Source organism: Clytia hemisphaerica, unplaced genomic scaffold, assembly GCF_902728285.1.
Source record: "Clytia hemisphaerica strain Z4C2 unplaced genomic scaffold, Clytia hemisphaerica genome assembly, whole genome shotgun sequence".
NCBI classification, from domain to species: Eukaryota; Metazoa; Cnidaria; class Hydrozoa; order Leptothecata; family Clytiidae; genus Clytia; species Clytia hemisphaerica.
Window position 1 is genome coordinate 54,460 of NW_027104529.1, and position 22,682 is coordinate 77,141.

At 36.7% G+C, this 22,682-nt stretch overlaps 1 protein-coding gene across 1 annotated transcript in view; it reads right to left on the reverse strand.

Moving 5' to 3' along the window:
• Positions 1-8,090: 8,090 nt before the first annotated feature.
• LOC136822190 (zinc transporter ZIP4-like) overlaps positions 8,091-22,682 on the reverse strand; it is a 16,509-nt gene continuing 1,917 nt past the window's right edge. Inside the window, exons 2-9 of the mRNA XM_067078432.1 lie at positions 22,622-22,679; positions 16,439-16,864; positions 16,154-16,343; positions 15,611-15,780; positions 11,542-11,718; positions 9,711-9,993; positions 9,376-9,563; positions 8,091-9,206 (exon numbers count right to left, since the gene is read on the reverse strand). Coding sequence (XP_066934533.1) covers positions 9,066-9,206; positions 9,376-9,563; positions 9,711-9,993; positions 11,542-11,718; positions 15,611-15,780; positions 16,154-16,343; positions 16,439-16,864; positions 22,622-22,679 — 1,633 coding nt within the window. The 3' untranslated portion in view covers positions 8,091-9,065. The remainder of the gene's footprint in view (positions 9,207-9,375; positions 9,564-9,710; positions 9,994-11,541; positions 11,719-15,610; positions 15,781-16,153; positions 16,344-16,438; positions 16,865-22,621; positions 22,680-22,682) is intronic.

Here is a 22,682-nt window from a genome sequence, read left to right on the forward strand (position 1 = left end):
ATTAAATCTTTAGAAAACTCTAGATGAATTTAATTCAGAGGCAAAGAAATTTTATTTTGACAAATCATTAGCTCGCTCTTTGTCTCTATGATCATATTTTTTAGCTTAGAATTCTGTCCTTTTTCTAGGTTCAATTTTTTATACCAATTTCTGTCACTATTACAACACTTCGACCTTTGATCCCCAATTCCATTCTTACATTACTATCCTATTCTAGCCAGTGGCGTTGTGGCAGGGGGGGCCGGGGGGGCCATGGCCCCCCCAGCGGAGCTTTTTTGAAGGGGCGCCGAAGAGCAAGGGGCGCCAAAAGAGAATTTTTTTAAACGCCCCAATCATACTTTATGCGCCTTAAATTGCGCCCAGGACCAATTTTACTGAGATAATTTTAAAATACTTGCAATTTTTTTCGATCGCTTCGCTCGCAATACAGTTAATTGGTAACTTCTATGCAATCTAGCTACTTTACAAGTTTTTTTTGTACAATATAGCATTATTAAATGAAAATCTAACTGCGCCCCAAAACCAATATGCTGACAACAATATTGAAATCATAAAACATCAATTTTTTCGCTCGCTTCGCTCGCATTACACCTTGTTTCTTTAACTTTCTTTTCACTCTAGCAAGTGTCAAAATTTGTCTATTTTTATTTAGTGATTTAGGGTATCTTGGCAGTCGATTTTCAAAAATTTTCTAGTCGGGCCCCAACCATGTTGGAGGCCTATTTCTCCCTTTTCCATTCATCCATCAAAGATAAATCTACTATTCTCCACTAAATATTTCTTTCCTCGTTATGCCCACACAAATGAATTAGTAAAAATTTAGATAATGGTGGGTGGGGACACCACTTTGGAAAATTTGGGGAGGGGGGCGCCATTTAAAAAAATTGACTTTGGCCCCTCCAGAAAAATTTTCCCACAACGCCACTGATTCTAGCAATCTTATGCCTATTTCAGTGATTTGAGTTTTGTGTTCTCTTTTGCTATTTTAAGTTAATAATTTATCTTAATTTATCATTATTTTATTTTTCTTAGATCTTAGATTAACTAAATATATATATATATTTTTTTTTTTTTTTATCACAAAAATTTTTTGCTGCTTTAGGCAGATATACACATTTAGACCTTTTCAACCACTTTAGACTCTTTGCCATTTTACTCAATATACTCATTACTCAATCATTACTCAACTCCGGTAGTTTCACTACTCTCAAGTCTTCTTTCTAGCCTCGTTTAGCCTCTGGGTCGTTGTTATCCTTTTTAAACTTATATATTTAATAAAAATTTATAACTATTTATTCTATTTATTCTATTTATTCTTTTGTATTTTCATTTTCATTTTTAAGTTTAGGCGGAAGAGCAATTTGTACAAATTGAAGCCAAATAAATGTGAAAAAAAAAAAAAAAAAAAAAAAAAAAGTTTAACGCTTTGATAGATGCCCCTGTTCTTATAAAGGAATAGAAAAGTTGCTAATATGTTAGAAGGAAAATTGTTCTGTGTTTGGAAGGGAAATATGTACTGTTTTGAATCTTCTTATGAATTTCAGGAGGGAAAAACTGCTCCTAACCTTTGCTGTCGTCAAGTAACCACAACCTCACGTTTCGTGTCACAACAAACAAAACGCCAGTTCAAAATATCCACAATGTCAACTGTAAAGCAAATCGTCATCTACCCTACTAGAGTCAATCTGCAGATCCAATACGTCGGTAAAACAAAAACACCCTTTAACGTCCGTTTAAACAACCACAGAAGCAATGCACTTCATCCCAAAGAAGACACCATCCCAGCGTGCAAACACTTCAACAAGGAAGGACATGATTTCAATAGAGATGCTAAATTTACGATCATTGAACAGCTAAGAAATATCGAAGGAAATTAAAGCTAGCTGAAAAACACCATTCTATCACGAGAGAACTTTTGGATCAACAAACTAAAAACCTTAAAACCCAAGGGGTTAAACCAAGACTCAAGGTTGATAGCGTTTAAGTGGTGGTTTACACGTCCATTTTTCCCAGATCACTTACAGACGGCTCATAATATACGTCACAAAAAAAAGCGTTTATTTGACGTCAAAAATTTTCTTTTGTTAAAAAAAAACTAAATTTGTTTAGCTAGAAATATTTTTTTTTTTTTTTTTTTTTTTACATATAATCGAAATCAAATATATTTTAAGATGAAAAATCTGAAAAACAGTGAGCAATGACCAAGAGGAAAAAGAAAAGGCAAACATGAAACTGAAACCCTGCAAAGACCAGTGTGAAAAACTCAAAAATGTCCAAAAATACGTATTGAAAAATACGTGTCTAATAAAATATAGTAATAAAAAAACAACAAAACTGAAAACTTATTGAAAACTTTAATTAAATATTACAAATGAAATTTGTGACTTCTGCGTCAGCAGTGGTGTTAACGAAAGGCGAGTGTCTCCGGTGCAAATTTTTTTTCCGTGAACGGACGGAAGTATCTTCGACGGTCAGAATTATCATCTTTTGACGGTCGGAAGTTTCATTTTTAATTTTTCCTATCCCTCATTCCGTGGTTCAGGGGGTATTGGGTCATTACCAATCAATTAGGTAGGGTCAGGGTTGCTAGTAACGGCTTGTCACTGTGCCGGGTGCATACTCGGCGCCTTGGGCCCCGCAGGGTTGCTAGTAACGGCTCGAATTTCAGTCAGTTTAAAAAAGGGGTACTTTTACCCATATTATAATAACATTACCCCCGTCTTTTGCCAGTTCGGTATAATATGTTATGAATTGCGTGAGTTTGTTGTGCGGCGATGGCTCAACGGATAGAGCGCTGGCTTCCGAAGCTGAAGGTCTTTCTTTGGTGGTGGTTCGAATCCCACTCGGTGCGAAAATTAGACAGGTCGAAATTGATGGACAAATGATTGAAATGTATGAAAACTCAGTCAGAAATGAGAAATTCTCAGAAAGTAGAAGTAGAAAAAACAGATAAGGTGAAAGATAGGAAAGGGAAAATGGGCCGTCAAAAGATGATACTTCTGACCGTCGAAGATACTTCCGTCGCCGTTCACGGAAAAAAAATTTGCGGTGCCTCCAGGACCTCGAGCCTCTCAAACACACCACAGCTGACCGAATCAGACTAAAAGAAATTTTTCTTTTTACATAAAAATATGTTTCCGAAAATGAAGATTTATTTTTCTCACATAGAAGCTCGCTCAAACGGGCGTAAAATCGCTTAGTTTCTGTGCTCATTCCACCGTTGGCAGAAAAAACGAGTGGTGTAAAAGTACCGTTTTCTTGATCGAGTATGCGATTTACATACTTTCTTTTCTTCTCTTTCTCCATTTATTTCATTACACTAGCAAAGATTTTGGTTTTGGTAACTTCTGGCTGAAGGGGAAAAAACCCTCACGTCAAGAAATGCCTTCTGTTGCCTCTGCCAAAATCCTCTTAGTGTAACATCAGCGCGGAGTTCAGAGTCATGATCGAAACGTTTTTGAAGAATTGGTTCCTTCTCAACATCTTTGCAAACAATTGCAGATAGATTAGCCGTTATGTTAACCAATTCACTGTGCCGCATGTGAATAAAACCGCCAACCTTGCACTGTAGTGAATGCTCGACGCTGAATTTGGAGCCGCAGACATAGTCGCTCGGTAGATTTTTTATCTCCCAGTTATACCGAAGGTAGATTGCATCATGGATTTATCATAGAACTCTGGATACACAACGAGCTGGTTTTTCATCGATTTCTCATGTTCTAGCCTTGTCCGCAGTAATGACATTATTGTTCACCTTCCTCCATTCACTAATAATTTTTCGTAAATTTTTTTATTGCATTTTTCATCAAAACACAGCTATACAATTCCCAAATAAGACTTAAAGATCTCTCAAGAGAGTTAAATGCATCAAATTGATTGCTAATGATATGTCGTTATGACGTTTCAAGCTGTGAGAAAGATGTGACAAACATGCTATGTATAAGAAATTGAATGTTGACACCAGAAAATTTCAAACTTCCACCTCGCTAAAACCACCGTGCCACCGCGTGCTCCAAAAGATTTTCATATCACTATGAAGCCAAATACCCAGTCTAACCTATGTCAATCCTAGCTCTTCCCAGGAAAAAATTGGAAAGATATTGCCAACCTTATTTTCAGCGTCATTCTAGGCTTTTTACTCAATTTTTCTTGTTTGATGAAGTTTTTTTCACATTCATTTCATAAATGTATTCGTTAAGCTTTCTTGCTTTCATTTTCAAAGTTGCATCCGGTAATTATACAAAAACAAGAAGTTACAGGACTTTTTAGAAATGGGATTATTAATTATTATTCAAAATCAGGGACCTTCGAGCCGCCATGACAGTTGTCCTTTGCGGACAAAGCTAGAACATCGATTGTTTTCTGAAACAATGGAAAGACAATAGTTCGCTCTCCACCGTTTTATTTGATGTTTATCCAGAGTTCTATGACAAATCCATGATTGCATCGAAGAATTCTCTTTTTGTCGATGAGAACTCTTCTGACTTGGTGGGGAGTGACGACAGCCATGCTGATGCACCGTGTGCACTGGCGATTTCGATTGCTCTCAGTTCCATTGGTGATGAATTTAATTTCAAGAGTTCGAGTTTTCTCTTGTTGAACGACAGTTTTGATTCGGTATTTGGAATACTGGTTTCGGTTGATGTAATGATGACTTTGTTCTGGTTTACGATGTTACGAACAAGATTCTGAGTGACTTCGATAGATTGTTGAAATTCCAGATCGCACATCTCGGTGACATTGATTATTCCAAAGCCACCCATCTTGACAGGCAGAGAAAGAAGCTGTCTCTCATGATCATTACAGGTTCTTCCTTCACATAGAGCGGGGATAAAATGGTGTCGGATGATATTTTCTAAAGGTTGCAGCTCTTCTTTGATGTTTGGGATGGTTCGGTTGACATAGTTGAACTTATGTGCGAACCCTGCTGTAAAAGCACAGTATGCTGATTGGGGGTATGCTTTAGCGATCTCGGAAAGGACTTTCAGTTGCTTGACCCAATCTTGAACGAACTTCTTAACGTACTCGGATTTGAATGTTTCGGTTCCAACAACTGCACCAAGATGACGCTTTCCGTCTTTTGTAATTTTGCTGTTGGTTTCTTTAAATATGATTTTAGCTAGTTCATATTTGTCCGGTTTTACGACGAGCCTGGATTTGATCCTTTTGGGAAGTAACCGAGGTATGGACCGACGTTTGGAAGCATTGTCCACCATTTCAGGAGGGATTTCAATTTACCAGCTGCTGTTAGATAGTCAGCATAAGCAACCTGGTTGATGTCACTCGAATTGATGTTTTCCAGTAAAGGGACTAAAGCTAGTGCGTAGAGGGGCATTGCTACCGGATCCCCTTGAGCGGTTCCTTCTGAAGAAATGATTTCAAACCCACCGGAGAGGAACAATCGTGAATTCGATGAGTAAGTGTTGCCGATATATGTAGAGATTTGAGGGCAGATGATCTTGATGTTGTGGATCATCACCCGGCGATTGATACGATTGAATGCGTTATCAGCGTCCACCAATAGTACTCCATCACAATTCTCTTCTTTGAAAAAGATGCCCATGGCATGAACTGCAGCCTCACATCCGGACTTCTGGCCACCACATAGCTGAAGATCACCAACACTCGCTAAAACGTTCGGTTTCAAGACTGTCACGACGGATTTGCCGATCAACCGCCTAAGAACTTCACCGATATTGCGATGGGTCTAACTCCAGGGTTCTTGTCCAAGGGGATCAATCTACTGGAAATCAACGGCTCTAGCGAACCGTCTTGCCAAAGTTCAGGCTCATGACATAACTTTCGCGACATTTTTGCGATAGCATCACAAAGGTTTAACCTATGGCTTCCGAAGGAGGCAGATGTCAGAATTCTTCTCCAGCCATCAGCGTCCAGTGTTGAAGGACCAGCTGCTCCCTTCAATTGACAAGCTAGCTTCTTTATCAAAGTGCCATCGATCTTCTCGAAAATGTACCCCTCGACTTTGTCGATCGGACCTTCCAGTAGGTATTCTTCATGACACTCTTGTCCATTTGGGTGTTTTGTTTGGAGCGTTGTCAGCGTTTCTTTGGTGAGGTTTAAAACACCACTTGACTCGATGTCGTCGAGGAGGCGGAGTGCAGGAACGACTTTACCTTTGGTCATTAAATCGTGGAAGTGTTTCGCTTTTTCTTCAAAAGTACGGTTGCCTTGGCGGAACACAAGTTGAGTTTGGAGGTAGCGTGCTTCACGAATCAGAGCGTCGAAGTCACTATTCTTCCATTGCTGAAATCTCCGTTTGAGTGCATCAGAGTTATCTTTTGACTTGGAATTTCGACTTGGTTTTTGTAGAAGAAGACACGGCAGGCCATCTACGCCTTGGTAAGTTTTTTAAAGAAAATAGCTAGTTCAAACTTTAAAGGCTTATATTTCCGGATCTAGAAGGAGTTAGAAGCTCGTTTATAGTTATATGGATAGCCCAATTTAGGAAGGGTGGGTTGGGTAGCTGTAAAGGGGGTAGATAAGGGGAATTAAAGCAGTCTACCTGAATGATGATAGAAAGATGCCCAATGGTGAAACTTCATATTAATTTGCTGGGGAACCGGATCAAGTAAAGCAGGGCTAAATTTGGAGGTTCTTCGATCGCTTGTTGACCAAAAATGGTCAAAAAAACGGTCAAAACCTTAAAAAGTGGATTTTTGTTAAATTTTTGCATTTTTTTTTACTTTTTGGCTTAAAATCTCGCTGGAAAGACTCAGAAGACTCACTTTTGATTTTCTTTTTTGCTTGACCATGAAGCCCAATTCAACTCCTACGAGTTAGACAAAAATGACGATTTCTAACTCAAACTGGGCATTACAGGACTCCTACTCCTACATAGCCCACGTCTGACATATACGAAATTGCCACTTAAAGGGTTATAAAGAAACCATAAAAAGGTTATTAAAGGTAATTAAATTAGGCTAAAGCCCAATAAGGTCAAAGTCGTTTTAACAGTGAACTGTTATCAGATAGAATAATACAGGGTGTCCCTAATTAAAGTATCGAGTCGAAACACAACTTTGAGTAGAAAGTTTTATGTGCGTGTTCACAAAATTGTATTTTAAGCTCTCCCTCTTTTTTCTTTGTCATTACGATTAATTTATAAGTTGTAACTACCTTTTGTAATAAGCCTGTGTGAACGTTCTTATATTTTAGCGATAACACACACAAACTTTTCTACTCAATCGCATGTTCAAACTCGATACTTTAATTAGGGACACCCTGTATCTCACTTTGGCTACTTCATCATCTAATCAAATTCCCTTTGTTAAAAGTGATTATTTGTGGTAAAAACAGTTTCTCAAAATCTGATGCGTGGATAGAAATCTTTTTATAAGGGTATGTTTGCACGGTATTTTTTTCAGTTTCGAAATTTTTAGTTTTGGAAAACGATTGATATTTACAAATTTATTTTAGCTTACAATCTGGAATTTTAGGAGCTGAAATTTAGTGATTCCATCGATTTTAACTCCTAAAATTAAAAAATCGATTTTAGTCTATACGGAAAGAATTTAACTAATTTAGGTGAAAACTTGACATCCAGATTTCTTTTCTTAGAAGTGCGTTTTCAAATAGTTTTCAACACTGGTGAATCTATAAAATGAGCTGATTTCAAATATGTAATTCTTATTTGCATTGAGGGGACCGAAGTGTCCGAAATTTCCAGTAGAAAATAATCAAATTATGTGCATAATTTTTTGAGAATTCAAAAGAATCCAATCAAGCATGAGAAAATATGCAATTAAAATACGATAAGAACAAAGAAATGACATTATCATTGCACACGTGCAACTGAATTCCCATTGCAACTAAGGGACCCCTTACAGACACGCTTCATTTTGAGGAAAAAAGCATGAATTCATTCTATCTCATAATAATTCTATGGTTTTAACCAAAGATATAAAAGCAAAATTGACGCGTGAACGTGAAAATGGTTTCTTTCGCGCGTGAATACTGTACGTGAATTGGCAAAGTTTTGTGCGTGAATACGTGAATTGAGGGTCGACTGGGGGGGGGGGGGGTGCTCTCAGAAAGACTCTCGAGAAAAGCATTGAATAAGTTTTAGAATGTAATACTAGGAAGTTGCAAATATTTGCTTCAAATTTATAATAATGCATACTTAACAAAAATTATTGTGGAAATGCATTGAAAATATCGAGATGCGAGTATGTGTACATCTTACATAAAACCTATATTTATCTTGGCCACAAAATGGAAGTGGTTGAACATTTGGTCAGTAAGTTAATTTCTAATATATAACAAAAGTTATCGAAAGAGAATTGGCACCTTCAGGAAAATTGTAAAATGATCTTACGGTATGGTAAAAGGTTCCGAGGAATTTGCAATTTCTAAACCACCTCCATTTTTTTACAACAATAACGATTATGTATAACAAAATATTATAAAATTTCTTAAACAGAAAAGAGTCATCTTTTGCATTCAGCCTGTAATTGAACGCAATAAAATTTCTTCACAAGACAAAAGAGCGTTTGGAACAAGCTTTCTCAAAAAAATTTAGGCCTTAACAAGTTAAGTTTCCTGACAAAACATTCTCTTATTTTCTCAACTTTGCAAACGCTCGTGAATGAGAATTCCCAATTTTTTTAAATGTTTGAGTTGTAAATATTCCCAAACAACCTTTATATATAACAACCAGTAAATGAAGGCTGAGCTTTCGATTCGTACATTTCTAAATAGAAACAATATTGTTCTAAAACAATTAAACTATTGTCGAGTCGTGTGTTCTAAAGAAATTGTTCTCTTATAAATAAAACGTATACTTAGTTTAAAACCTTCGAGTGTTATCGAGTATGGAGTTGCATAGCTGTTATAGTGATAACAATGTCCGAAAAGATACCAACTGTTTTGTGGATCATTTCTTGCAGTAGTGCTCTTCTGCGTGCAAGAGAAACAGACGCTCTAACAAGCTCATTCAAACATTAACACCATATCACTGATGTTTGTGGGTGTGGGTGTGGTGGCTTTTCAAAAAGCTCATCAGCTTCTCGGACAAGACCCTCTCTCTCTCTCTTGAATTTACACGCTTAAAGTGAACTCTTGATGTCATCTTCGTACACACCGAGAATGAACATTATAGCAAAACCAATCCATAGACCAACATTCACTAATGCGATGGTTAACACCTTGCGAGTCTTCAGAACGTTGCTGTGTAAAATCTCCGGCAACTATAAATAAATGATGGACGAGGCATCTTTAAAATATTTATAGATACTGCAACTTTCCAGATATACAAAGCTAGTCTCCCGCAGAGAAATGATATGCCGTTTAAGTTATCGGGGCGTGGCATTTTTATCTTGAAAACAAAAATGTTATTTCAATGCAACAAGGTCTTACCATATTAACCAGAGCAATATAGATGAAAAGGCCTGCAACGATTGCGAAAATCCAGGGTGAAGCTTTCCATTCGAGCCCCATTGCTACTCCGACAAAACCTCCCACAAAGGCCGTCAAGGAAGATAGAAAATTCATCATTAAAGCTTGTTTGATAGACAACCCGGAGCTGATGAGAACTGCAAAATCTCCTGCAAGTAAATAAGTGTTGACGTTGAGCTTGAGTGAAGAGAACAAATAAATTGAATGCCTGCTAACTGTCCTTATTTGCATGATTAAACTTTTGCAATTTTAGAAACAGAATAAAAGGAAAAATATTCATGGAACAAGCCACTCACCAAGCTCGTGAGGGAGTTCGTGTGCAAAGATAGCGATTGAGGTGCTGATTCCGCCAAGGTATGATTTATCCGTGTCGGTGAAGGCGGTTCCTATGGCAACACCATCCAGAAAGTTGTGGAGAGCATCGCCAATGATGATCATCCACACAACGGTTTGAAAATCTTTCATTCGCAACCCTTTCTTCGGTGTGCTATCCGCGTACTCAAACGTGGTCGGTTTCTTCTCATCCTTCATAGGGAGGGAACCGTTTGCATTGTCATTAGAAATGACATGGTCGGCAACCTAGAAGTTATGAAAAGAAAACCATTACCGCCGGTTGAACGCCGATTCCCTTTGTGTATTAATTAATAATCATCTTCATTAAAGCAGGATGTGTACTGTACATGTGTACCATTGGCAATTTTAGACAACAGGATATATTGCGAAACTTATCACTCATAGTTAGGTTGAACGAAAATAAATGAAAACATTTCAAGGCAATGGATTTCTAAAATCAACTCTTCAGGCCCTTTCTTACGAGATCGCTGTTTCGGTGAGATTTAGAAAATGCTGTTTTTCACGAGATTACTGTATTCAGTGAAAATGCTATTTTTTTACGAGATTCGGTATTTAGAAAATGATACCTTTACGAGTTCAGAGATTTTTCTGAGCTTTTAGGCGAGAACATATCATGGAATAACCCGAAAACATTTATACGTTTGACTTAGTCTAGCAAGCTCGACGACTAATTCAGACATAGAAGAAATAAAGCAAAAAATTTTAATTAAATACAAACTAAATCCTTTGAAAAGTGAAAATGCTATTTTTATGTTTGGGTCTTCCGCAGTATCAAAAATACCGATTGATCAAAAGTGGACTAGCAGCAGATTAACTTAAGTTTTGATTAAACGCCGAGAAAATATTTTCCATATAAATTCATTACAATTTCCCATTAAAAGAAGCCGATCGCACCGCTAACAGTCGGAAACACTACATGGAAATGGCAACTATTGCCTTAACGGGAAGTATTTCTCGAACGGGAAGGTGAAAATAACCCGAAAAGGAAACTGTTTCCAGATTGAAAATTTCATAAATTTTCTGTTTCCCGTTTTGGTCAAAACTTTTCATTGTTCCCGAACGGGAAACAGAATTTTGTAAACAAAGCAGATTTTTGTTTCCCGATCGAGAAAAAGTTTCCCAATAGGGAAGTTTTTAATTGGGAATGGGAAAAGTAGAATTAAGAAGCGATTACCCGGTGGCTTTCTTTACTACCCGGTGAAAGGTATTTATTCACCCTCTTTTACAATATGCATCAGTTATTTACCTTCTACGACCATTTCCGGAGTGCGCAGAGGTCACATTCCCGATCGGGAAACTGGTTAACTTCCTGATTCGGAAACTCTATCCATTTCTGGAAGTTTTTCACCTTCCCATTCGGCAATAGTTGCCATTTCTCTGTCGTGGTTTCGACTGGCTAAGGGTTGATAGGTGTATTCTGCATAAAAGATTCCACTCGCAATATACCTTTTTTCGATTTCATTCTTAAGAAGTTAGAAACTCGGGCGAATTCAATAATTCATAAAAAAAACATAAAACGAGAGCCCTTTGAACTGCATCTTATATTACTAAGAGCGTAAAGATCTTTCTTAAATCTGGAAACATATCTTTTCAAGAGAAACTTTTCATAATATACGGAAGTCAATCAAAATGCTTAAGATTATTGCCAATGGTATACAAATATCCTTGAGCAAATGATATTCAAAATGGATCAGTCAAAAGAGCTATTAAAATCAGTTCTTAATAATTTATCCACTCTCACTCAAGTAAGTTGGTGTGTGTCAAGTTTGTTACCTGTCCATGAGAATGACCAGCTCCTAGTGCATTCATCACCAACTCGAACTGCATGAAGATGTAAACACCTAACAGCAATAACAACGACTTCCAGATATACGAGTCTTCTTTGAGAAGAGGGTTGCCATCTTCGTGAGCGTGGTCGTGCCCATCATCGTGACCGTGCAAGTTTAGCGCCTGCAAAAAGACAAGAGAAGGATAAAAAAGCGTGAGAGGTATAAAGAAACAGGAGTTGATTTTGTTAGTAATTGGTCGTTAAAGTCTTTTGATTTTTGAAATAAAATATATCAGAAGAAATTCTAAGCTCACCCGATGAAATAAGACTTTCTAGTAGAGTTTGCTCTGAACATTTTAACTAGCAGTATTAAAGATTTAGAGCCTGGGGGGTACTTAGGCAAAATGGGCGCTGCACGTATCGAGAACTCTCATTGACCACGTCATTACCAACACTGATACGAAATTGATCGCGAGCGACGTTGTCTTCTGTGACGAAATATCCGATCATGACTCTCCATTTTGTATATTAAAAATCAATAAACCTCGATACGAACCTCGACACAAATACATTAGAGACGAGCGAAGCCTTGTACTTGAAAGCTATGTTAACGATTTTCGTGAGCTTCCATTGAACATCGTGTACGCTTTTGACAACACCTCAGATAAGGTCAGTGCACTCAATAAACTAATCACTGAGTGTATTGACCGCCATGCACCTATACGAAAAGTTAAATTGACACGCCCGTCATCTCCGTGGATGAAAGATCTAGATGTACGAAACCTGCAGCGTCAGAAAGAAGAACTTCGAGTGAGTCTGAAAAACGATCGAAACGACGTACAGCTGGAGCAACTCCGAAAAACAAGAAACGATCTCAAATCAAATATCCGAGACGCAAAGAAAAAGTTTCTAAAAAACCTTCTCGCAAATAAAAACTTCCTCAGAATCATGGAATGTCATCAACAAAATTCTTCACCTCGCTTGAAAACGTATGAGTATCGATCCAGACGAAATCAACAAATTCTTCAATTCAACTGCTGTTCGCACGACGGGGAAGAATGCTGGAGAGCTCTCAAAATCCTTTATTCGCGAGTTACCTGATCATCCAGATAACTTCCATCTTCGCCATGCGACTCATGACGAAGTACTTAAAGCCATCCAAAAACTGAGATCGGACTGCTCAACCGGCCCAGACAATATCCCATCAAAGTTCGTCAAACCAGTGTCAGAATACCTCGCATCACCCCTGACTCACATCATCAACAGCTGTATAACAACGTCAACTTTTCCAGACGACTGGAAAATTAGCCGAATCTGTCCTGTACCCAAAATCAACGATCCCCAATCACTAATCGACTACAGACCCATCAGCATCCTACCAATCCTATCCAAGGTATTCGAAAGAGTTATTCTTCAACAACTTACAGACCACATTGAAACGAAATCTATTTACCTCGACAGTCAATCCGGTTTCCGAAAATCACATTCAACCACAACTGTTCTACTTAAACTGAAAGATGATATTAAAACTGCTATGAGTAGAAGTGAAGTGACCTTATCGATTTTTGCCGATTTCTCGAAAGCTTTTGATACAGTTGATTATCGTATTCTACTGGAGCATCTCAACAATCTTGGCTTCTCCCGACAAGTCTTGTTTCTTATCGGTGATTATCTGTCCAACCGTAAACAGTACGCTCAGATCGACGACAAATCGTCTAACAAGTTAAACGTTCAGTTTGGTGTTCCACAGGGTAGTATACTCGGCCCTATTCTGTTTAACTTATACATTACCACAATAAACACTAATGGTCAGAGTACCTATCTTCTCTACGCTGACGATACAACACTACTACGTCACGCAAAAATCAAAGAGATACAGAACACCATCGAATCCGTACAGATAGAGATCGATAACATTAACCAGTGGTCGGACCGAAATAATCTCTGTTTGAATGCTAAGAAAACAAAAATGACTGTATTTTCAACCAGACAGCTAGCACAACGCCACTCGCTTGCTGACTTGGTCACCGAGATAAAAAGTGCCGGCCAAGACATCGAAAGAGTCCAGAACTTCAAGATTCTCGGCGTCAAATTCAACGAGCATCTTGATTGGACTGAGCATGTTAATCAGACGCTAAAGTGCTGTTTTGCTAAACTACGTAACTTGAAACAGTTTCAAAACATCACAACCTGGCACCAACGTAAAATGCTAGCGGAGTCTTTGGTCCTCAGCAAATTAATGTATGGATCTGTGCTACTTTCAGATGCTGCAAAATACCAACTAAAACGTTTGCAGAAAGTTCAGAACGCCGCGGCTGGTTTTGTGCTGAAGCGCCACGCCTCCATCAAAGATGTTATCGAGCTGAAATGGCTACCCGTCACCGAAATGATCGACTTCACCATGGCAAAAACCGTACACAGCGCACTCCATAACCCCGATTGGCCATCTTACCTACGCCTATCCAAAGTAACCAACCCTGACAGAGAGCTGCGTTCTGAAAACATTATTCTGCATGATGTTGAAAACAGAAATCGTGTGGCTGGTACCTTTGAGCACGAGGGTGCTACATGTTTTAATGATTTACCTATTAACATAAAGCATATCGAATCAAAAGATAGCTTTGCAAATCTAGCTTGGAAATTTTATTTTGATAGGGCATTAGCTAAATCATTGAATCCTTGAAATTTTTCAATAATCACCTATTCGAAGTTACCTAAGTATCTTAATAACTATATTCTTGACAATATTGCGAATTCTAATGTTTTACTACTTCAGGATCCTAACCTAACTCCATCCTTTCCTTTTCATTGAAGCTTACATTAGGTTTTGACACATTGAGCTTTAAATTAGTTTAAAATTTATTTACATTTATGCTTAATATATGTTGTTTTTTTTTGTGTTTTTTTTTGTTTTTGTCTTTTTGTTTTTTTTAATATTTAGCATTAATTCTATTAGCGATGTATCACATTCCTCAACCCAAACGCCTCATCGAATTAACTACAATATTTTTTTTTTTTTTTTTTTCACACTTCTCACAATCTTGTTTCTATGCCTAGTCCTCGGCCTATATAAAATCATAATATATTTACGAGATATTATTTATCTAAGAATAGTTTATTTACTTCTTACTGTCTGCCATAATTTATCTAGGACGACTATCTTGCGAACAAGCCGTTATCCAGTTTAATTATTACTAATCGAACAAACTTCCAAACGTCATATCTCAGTATTCTGATTCCGAACTTCACTTAGTTTTCCTTATTCCTTCCGATGAGTCCTTCTTCCCGTATCTGTTCGAGTTGTTAGTTATTTATATATTTTATACACACAGCATATACATTATATAACACTTTTCTTGTAAGAAGAACCAATATTTTTGGAGATCAAGGAAATAATAATGTTAAAAAAAAAAAAAAAAAAAAAAAAAAAAAAAAAATATGTGCGAGGCCATAAGGGTCCTTTTTCACACCCTCGAAAGTCTCTCAAATGGGTACACAAAAACCTTTAAAAGTCAAATTTAGTCTCCGTAAGGCTAAGGGTTTAAAATTCACGAAAATCGAAATTTCCTCTCTCTAAGGGTCGATTTTCGATTTTTAGCTCGGACATGTCACCTCGCAAACCTAGTACCCCCCCCCTGATTAAGAGCTATCTATTACAGTACATGAGAATCTAAAAAATTAGCCGTCAGAAAACAAGTTTATGTTCCATTTCGTTATCCGATAAATTTTGCTTTGAAAATGTTTGAAAATATATTTTCTTGAGAAAGAAAATGGAACAAGAAAATTGAAAGTTCAGACTTTTAGAGAAAAAGTCGCTGGGGAATTTTAAAGGAAAGTTCAAGCCATAGAGATTACTTTGAAGAAAACATTGATCGAAAAAATCTGGTAATCTGATAAAGGTTTGCCAAGTCTAAAGGCTTTCTTTAGCCCAAATATTTTTCTTTCACCGAAGTCTCGTCTAACTTTTAACACTGAATTGAGCCACTAAGATTTCACCAACTATGCTTATAGTCAACTCAGTATGAACTCGAAAATCTACCTGAACGTGAATAAAGAGCGAGAAGAATAACTTACGTGGGGGAATAGATGGAGAACTGCATCACCGATCATCACTGCAACAGCCAGCGCTATCATGGTGACCAAAAGAAGTTCAAACCACCTTTTGTGGGTGACAGGTGTGGTGCAAGCACCGGCCAGTGATGCAAGAGAGATTATGGTGATGGAAACGATCATGCCAATCCATGCTGTGCGAAAGAAAGTAAGTAGTCAGTAAGTTTTGAGATAGCAGTCGAGGTCGATCCACTCGATCTCCCTCGATGCTAATCATTAAGCAGAAAAGTACCAAATACCATTTTGGGAGTCTTTTTCATGACCAAGCATGGAGGTTAAACCCAAAAACTTGCGCACCGGAACTGTGCCAGTCGCTTAACGAAAGAAGAGGTCTTTGTCAAAGCAATATATTATTTACTAACCTAATGTCATGTGAAGAGCTTAGTCAACTTTTGAATATTATCAGACAAAGGGAGTAAATTTACAACAAATAAAAAACATGGCAAACACATTTACAAACTAATCAAGCATTGAAGATGTGTGTGTTGTGTTGCTAGGAAAACTTACGTCTCCATTTAGGCTCTTCATCATCGTGGTGCTCCGTGGTTGGTGTTTTGGTAGTTTGCTCAGAACTGGCACACACACCACTGTCCAATTGTTGGATGAGTGAGGGACAAATCTCACTGAACTTAGTTTGATTGATCATCGACCCTTTTGTTAAGCCATAAATCTCCAAAATCTGTTCAGCTGAATAGCACTGAAATGTTAAAAAAGGAATGAAGTAAGGCTTTCCTGCCGTGTTTATTGAAGAATTCTATGCACTTTACAATAAATATTCTAAAAAACACAAACCTTTTTGTATTTAGCATGTTCATCATCATTAGCTCTTCGTCTTCGTTTGTGATCATGTCCTTCATGTTCGTCGTGATCGTCGTGATCGACGTGATCGTCTTCCGCTGTTTGATTACCTAGTTTCACTTTCTTGTAGAAATCTTTGAACTTTTCCGGCGAAATACCCGTCTTGTTTTCTTCACCATACGCTTCGAAAATCTCTTCAATGAAGTATTCTGGTTTCGGTAAGTCTTCTTCGTGATCGTGATCGTGATCGTGGTCGTGATCGTGGTCGTCGTGATCGTCATCGTGATGTTCTTCTTCGATGCAATGTTTTTCGACCAGTTGAGATACAATGAAGGCTGACGCTTGCTCAAACTGCTCCTCATTGAGCAATGCAGAGTGCGATTTGTTGACCGCTTTGAATACCTCGTGTGCAGAGAAGCACTAAACATAAAATAGTAGTTCGTCAAGTATTTAAATAATCAAAGAAACTTCTGAAAAACCATTAAAATAGAATTGTCCCCCGTTTCGTTAATGGGAGATTGGCCCAAACTTTAAAAAATGAGTATAGTCAAGCTATCTAAAAAGGTTGTTGAAAAGTGAATATATTTTGAAAATTAATAGGATAAGAATTAACGAGTTATCAAAAATACTAAATTCCATCAACATCTCATCAACATCTCATTTAGTGGCAATTATAACAAGCGATAATTTTATGGACCTACCTGGTTATGAATTTAACACATATAATTGATATCTACGCGAGCGTGACCGTTAAAACAATCATTCAGAACAAAAATAGTGACGATTTATTAAAATTTGTCGTTTGTTTTCATCATTGATTGATGGGATTCGGTGGTATTAAGGGAGAGGGTTGATTGGGTGGTATTAAGGGAAATTTGATAGTTGGTTGGGTTGGAAGTTGAAAATACATCTAAAATTTGAGTAATTTCGTTAGGAAGATTGATCTAAGCTCACAAATAGTGATTCTTATGGATAAAGATTCAATTATTAAAAGGCGAAAAATTTTAATTTGTGAAATTTGCTTCACCCTACTTTCGTGCAAAAAAATCAGATAAACTCAATGATCCAGTTTTCAACAAAGTCTAAAAAACATTTTTTTAGGCTTTTTTTTGGTTGGAATTCTCCCCCCAATTTTTTTTTTATTTCAAAAATCGGGTTCCGTCACATTCGAGGGTTTATAGTTATTCACCTTTGTGCAAAACATTATAAAGAATGAATGAGCCAATCTCAAGAAAATCTAAAAACTAAGTATTTGGTACTCCTGTTCCCTTAATGCGTATGAAAAATATCGAATTTGGCCCATTGTTCTATAAAAACACATCTAGCAACCAAAATTTTATGTCCAAACACAAATATTCTTCATTGTTATGCTTTCATGAGCAAAAATCATCCATCTCATCAAAATATAGAGTAATTTGGCTAAGAACATTGATATATGCTTATAAATAGCGATTCTTATAGATAAAGATTCGTTTTTTGAGCAAACAGAATTTTTTTGTTGAAATCTGCTTCAGCCATCTTTTACCAGTGATGGTACCCTACTTTCATGCAAAAAATAAGAAAAAATTAATGATCCAAAATTTCAATAATCATAAATAAATATTTCAGTTTCAAAAACCTAAAATGGAAAAAATTCATGCAAAATTAATCAGATTAAATTAGGCTTTTCGTTTTCCCATAGTCATTATAAAAAACCCAGGTCTAGCAATGTATCGTTTTAGCTTTTTGTTCTATTTTCTTTTGATACAAACAAAAGACAAGTTGCGATTTGCATACTTTTTGATCATGTTACCAAAATCTTCTCTTGGGATTGGTCTATTTTCTAATCACATTATCAAAAAGCAAAATAAATCGATTTTGGTATGTAAGCTCCATCTTTTAACAATAAAAGGAGACAAAAGCCTTACCAGACCAGTGTTTTTATAATGACAGATGCTCTTTCCAATGCTAAAAAGCTATTAATAATATTGAGTACAACACTTTTTTAACAAGAATTTTTCCCTGCAATGCAGATTCGAGCTGATTGGCCAGCTTTCGGCGTATTACTTAGCAGTACTTTCGCGCGCATTTTTATAATTTCGATATGCGCGCATAATTTATGGAAAAAGCTGACTATGCAGTAACAGGAAAACAAATGAAAATGAAAACATAGATTCATTTAGAAACAAAATGGCTGTTGGCTGGATGTCTAAATACATGTGGCTGATGTTTTGATGTGGTTTTTAGTAGTTTTGAAAGTCTTTAGAGCTTGTGAAAGAGTTTTTATGGTATATTGATTATGTGTGTTTGCCTGAGTTTCCAAAGTTCAGAAAGTCTGTCAACAAGGGTTCACACACAGACTGCTTATATGTTATAACATTCTGTGTCAGACTAAATCTACCTGCACCAAGCTCTATAATCTTAGAACTTTGAGAGGTGAGGTATTCATTTGTGTTTTTCTAAGATTATGAGCTTGAATTCCCAGGCTAAGAATAATTCATTACTTAAATGACATCATTTCCTGGGGCACATAGCATAGGCCAAATTGGGTACAGGAACGTGCCATTGGTCAGGGTCATTTTTTAGGCTCTGAAGATATGAAGCTATAAGCAAAAAGCTCGTACCCAAAAATTTTTAAAATGTCAAAAAATGAAGGTCTTCAAATCTATTTTTATGGGAAGCTATGGTATTTTGTAGCAAAAAGCAAAAAAAAAATAGAGCTTAACCTCGCTTTAGAAATTTTTTATCGCATTTTTTAGGTTTTTGTAAAATCGCAGGCCAAAATAGGAGAAAAAAATCATCAAGTTTTGCATTTTCTTCTCATTGACTTCATTTTTAACTCCTACTTTTAACCATTTTTGAAATCTACATAAAATTTCCGACAATTTGATATATAACATGCATATGTTCCCGAAAAATCAACATAGGCTAAATCTGAGCCTGCTGCTACGGTACTGAAAAAACTGCTTTGGAATGATGTCCTTATTACAGGGTTTTTTTTTCAGGTATAGATTCAAAAAACTAACCAAAAGGCCTCTTTTGCAAGCTGAGTCAACTTTCTATTGGACTTGGACTGGTTAATCTATGATTTGAGGCTTTCAAATCCATTTTTTCACTGACTAGTACTAGGTCAGGGTTTTTGTCACGCCGTGACGGAAAATTTTCAATAGCCTATAAAAATCTTTGAGAGTGGAATCAGGTCTTAATTTTCTCCATGAAACATCAACCATATAGTGTTAATCAGAAACCTAAAAAAGAAATTCAAAAATCAACCCACAAGATTTTCTCTAGCCCTTTTTAGTTTTTTGTCACACCGTGACGGAAAATTTGGGCCTATGTCAAAATTCCCCTAACTTTTCGTCAAATTTGTACTTGAATTGAGATTTCTTTGCTTGAAAATTCTTCAAATAGGTAGAGTATATCAGAATATGCAAAAAATGGAGTCAAAAATGCAGAATTACAATGAAATAGAGGTCCTGCAAGGTGGATTTTCTCATTTTTGATCAAAATGTTTCGTAGGCTAATTTTGGAAAAACCCGGTTTTTTTTTAGGATTTAGCTCATGTTTTAACTTTCTAAGTTTATTTTTCTCATTCTAGTATGTATTTCTGACAACTTTACATTAAAATATAATATTTCTTACAAATTCAGGGAAATAATTACATATTTCTCATTTATGATTTTTAGCGTTTCATCACTTTTTTGGCCAAAAATGGGTCATTTTTAGGCCGAAATCCAAAAAAAACGGAATATTAACTTGAAAATAACCCTATCATGTTATATATCAGTGGAAGCAGAATTTTGAGTAGATTTTGTATATCCAAGTTTCATGTCCTGAAAAAGAACTCAACTCAAATTATTATGCTTTAACAGCTAAAAATAGACATGGGTACGAGCTTTTTGCTTATGTTATTATTATTATTATTATTATTATTATTAATTTATTTGGTAAAGAAGGTCAATACAAACTAGCAGACAGTGAAAAACCACTGATGTGGACCTACTATAAATCTAAGATAAAATATACTATTATTATTGTTTAAATAAGTTAAAATATAAAATGATTTAGAACATTAGAGGCCGAGACCAAAATCTTAGTGTCCTCAAAATTTTGAAAATTTTAATTTTAATATGGCTATGACAGGGTCTCTAATATACTAATTTTCAAGATCTTTATCTGACAGGGTCAACTTTTGGTTATTCCAGACAATTTTAGGTAGAAATAAAATAACTTTCAAACAGCAATGGCACGGCCCTGTTGGCTGTTAAAGTCAGTGCCCTCCCAGGCATCATGTAAGCAAATTGTCTCATCATCCGTCACATTTTTTATGTAGATTTCAAATCACATCAAAAGTAAAAATTTTATTAGGTTTTGCAAGTTTCAAGGGATCAGAGGGTCGAAAACCCAATTTGAGATTAAAATATCGTAACTTTTGAAATCTAGATTTTTAACCTATATATGTATTGAGACTTGTGATTTGGTATCTTCATCTAAAAAAAGTGTAACTACCTGATAACAGATGGCAATAATTCTCTTACGTGTACGGTAAACCTCTGAAGGCACTTGAAAATTAAACAAGGATCTTGTTACAGGCTGAATGTCAAAAATTGAACTTTTTTTTATAAAGCACCCTATTTCTAAACACAATCACACTTTATTGTTATTTCCAGTCCTTTGATTTTGAAGGTGATATGTCACATGTTCGACAACCCATTTGTTCGACAACTCACTTGTTCGACAATTTCGTAAAATTGTCGAACAAGTGGGTTGTCGAACAAATGGGCGCCCACTTGATCGACAACCCACTTGATCGACAACCCACTTGTTCGATAATCTATAGTTGTTCGACACCCACTTGTTCGACGCCCACTTGTTCGACATTAATTGTCGAACAAGTGATCGTTCACATAATCGACAGCCCTATCTGCAAGCATATAAAAAGCTAATAATACGCAGGCGTACGCAGGGAGCGAGGTTGCTGGGTTTACCAGACTCCTCGCTGCAAAATCCTTTACGCGGTCTTGCAAAATTCCGTAATCTAAACCTTTCAGATGTGAAAATCCTTCCCAAGATAGCTAACAAGACTACAGGAGGCCCCCCAGCGGTTTGCGTGATGGCGTGATTGGGACTTTCTTCTTGCGTGATGGCGTGATTAGAGATTTTTTTTGGCGTGATGGCGTGCGTGATCAAGATTTTATCGTGATGCGTGATAGGGCAAAAATTTGAGGCGTGATGCGTGATTTTGGGCTATTTTTCGCTATTTTCTGCGTGATGACAAATTTTAGCGATTTTTGTGATGCGTGATGGAGAAAATTTTTTTGCGTGATGGCGTGATTAGGGGTGACGCTGAGGGGGGGGGGCTCCTACAGTCTTCTATGCTTTTTGAGAAAAATGAAATCCGAGTTGATTGCTAACTCGAAAAACCTTTTGGGAAAATGGAAAAGCAAGTAACAGTTAAGTGACGTCATAACTTTCACTTCATCATAATTTAGCTAACTCGAAAATCGCTAACTCGAAAATTTTCTAACTCGAATTTTGGTAACTCGATAATTCCGGGCCTAGGTTTTCCGGGCCTCGTTTCATTTACGTTGTTTTATTTTGTCGAACAACTGGTCCGTCGAACTGATGCGCTGTCGAACAACTGATTGCTTAGTTGTTCGACAGACCACTTGTTCGACAAATGAGTGTCGAACAAGTGGGTGTCTAACAACCATACCGTCGAACAAGTGGATGTCGAACAAGTAACTGTCGAACAACTGGTCTGTCGAACAACTAAGCGATCAGTTGTTCGACAGCGCATCAGTTCGACATTTCTTAAGATTTGTCGAACAAATGCACCTTCGAACAAGTATACTGTCGAACAAGTCGTGGGATTTCCCCATTTTGAAACGGTCACAATCCTTGTTAAATTGAGATCTGCATATTTGTCAGATTCAGTCAGATTGTTTTTTTTCACACATCCCTTTAGAGCTTACACTGAAGTTCAGCGTAATGTGTTGAAAACAATGACAATTTGATCTCAGGTTAAAAAGACCTAGAATGGTATATATAGATATAAAAAACAAGCTGATTGAGGAAACATTTTTAAAGTTTATTCAGAAATCTGCCCTTGAAAAGATTCAAAAACTCTTGTTTTAACCTTTATTAAAGCAATATTATCTATCCTAAACTTGAAATAAACTAGGTTTATATAGTTACCTTTTTTGATGAAAGTTTGACACCAATAGTGGCTGTTAATCTGCTCCCAAAATTTTTTCTA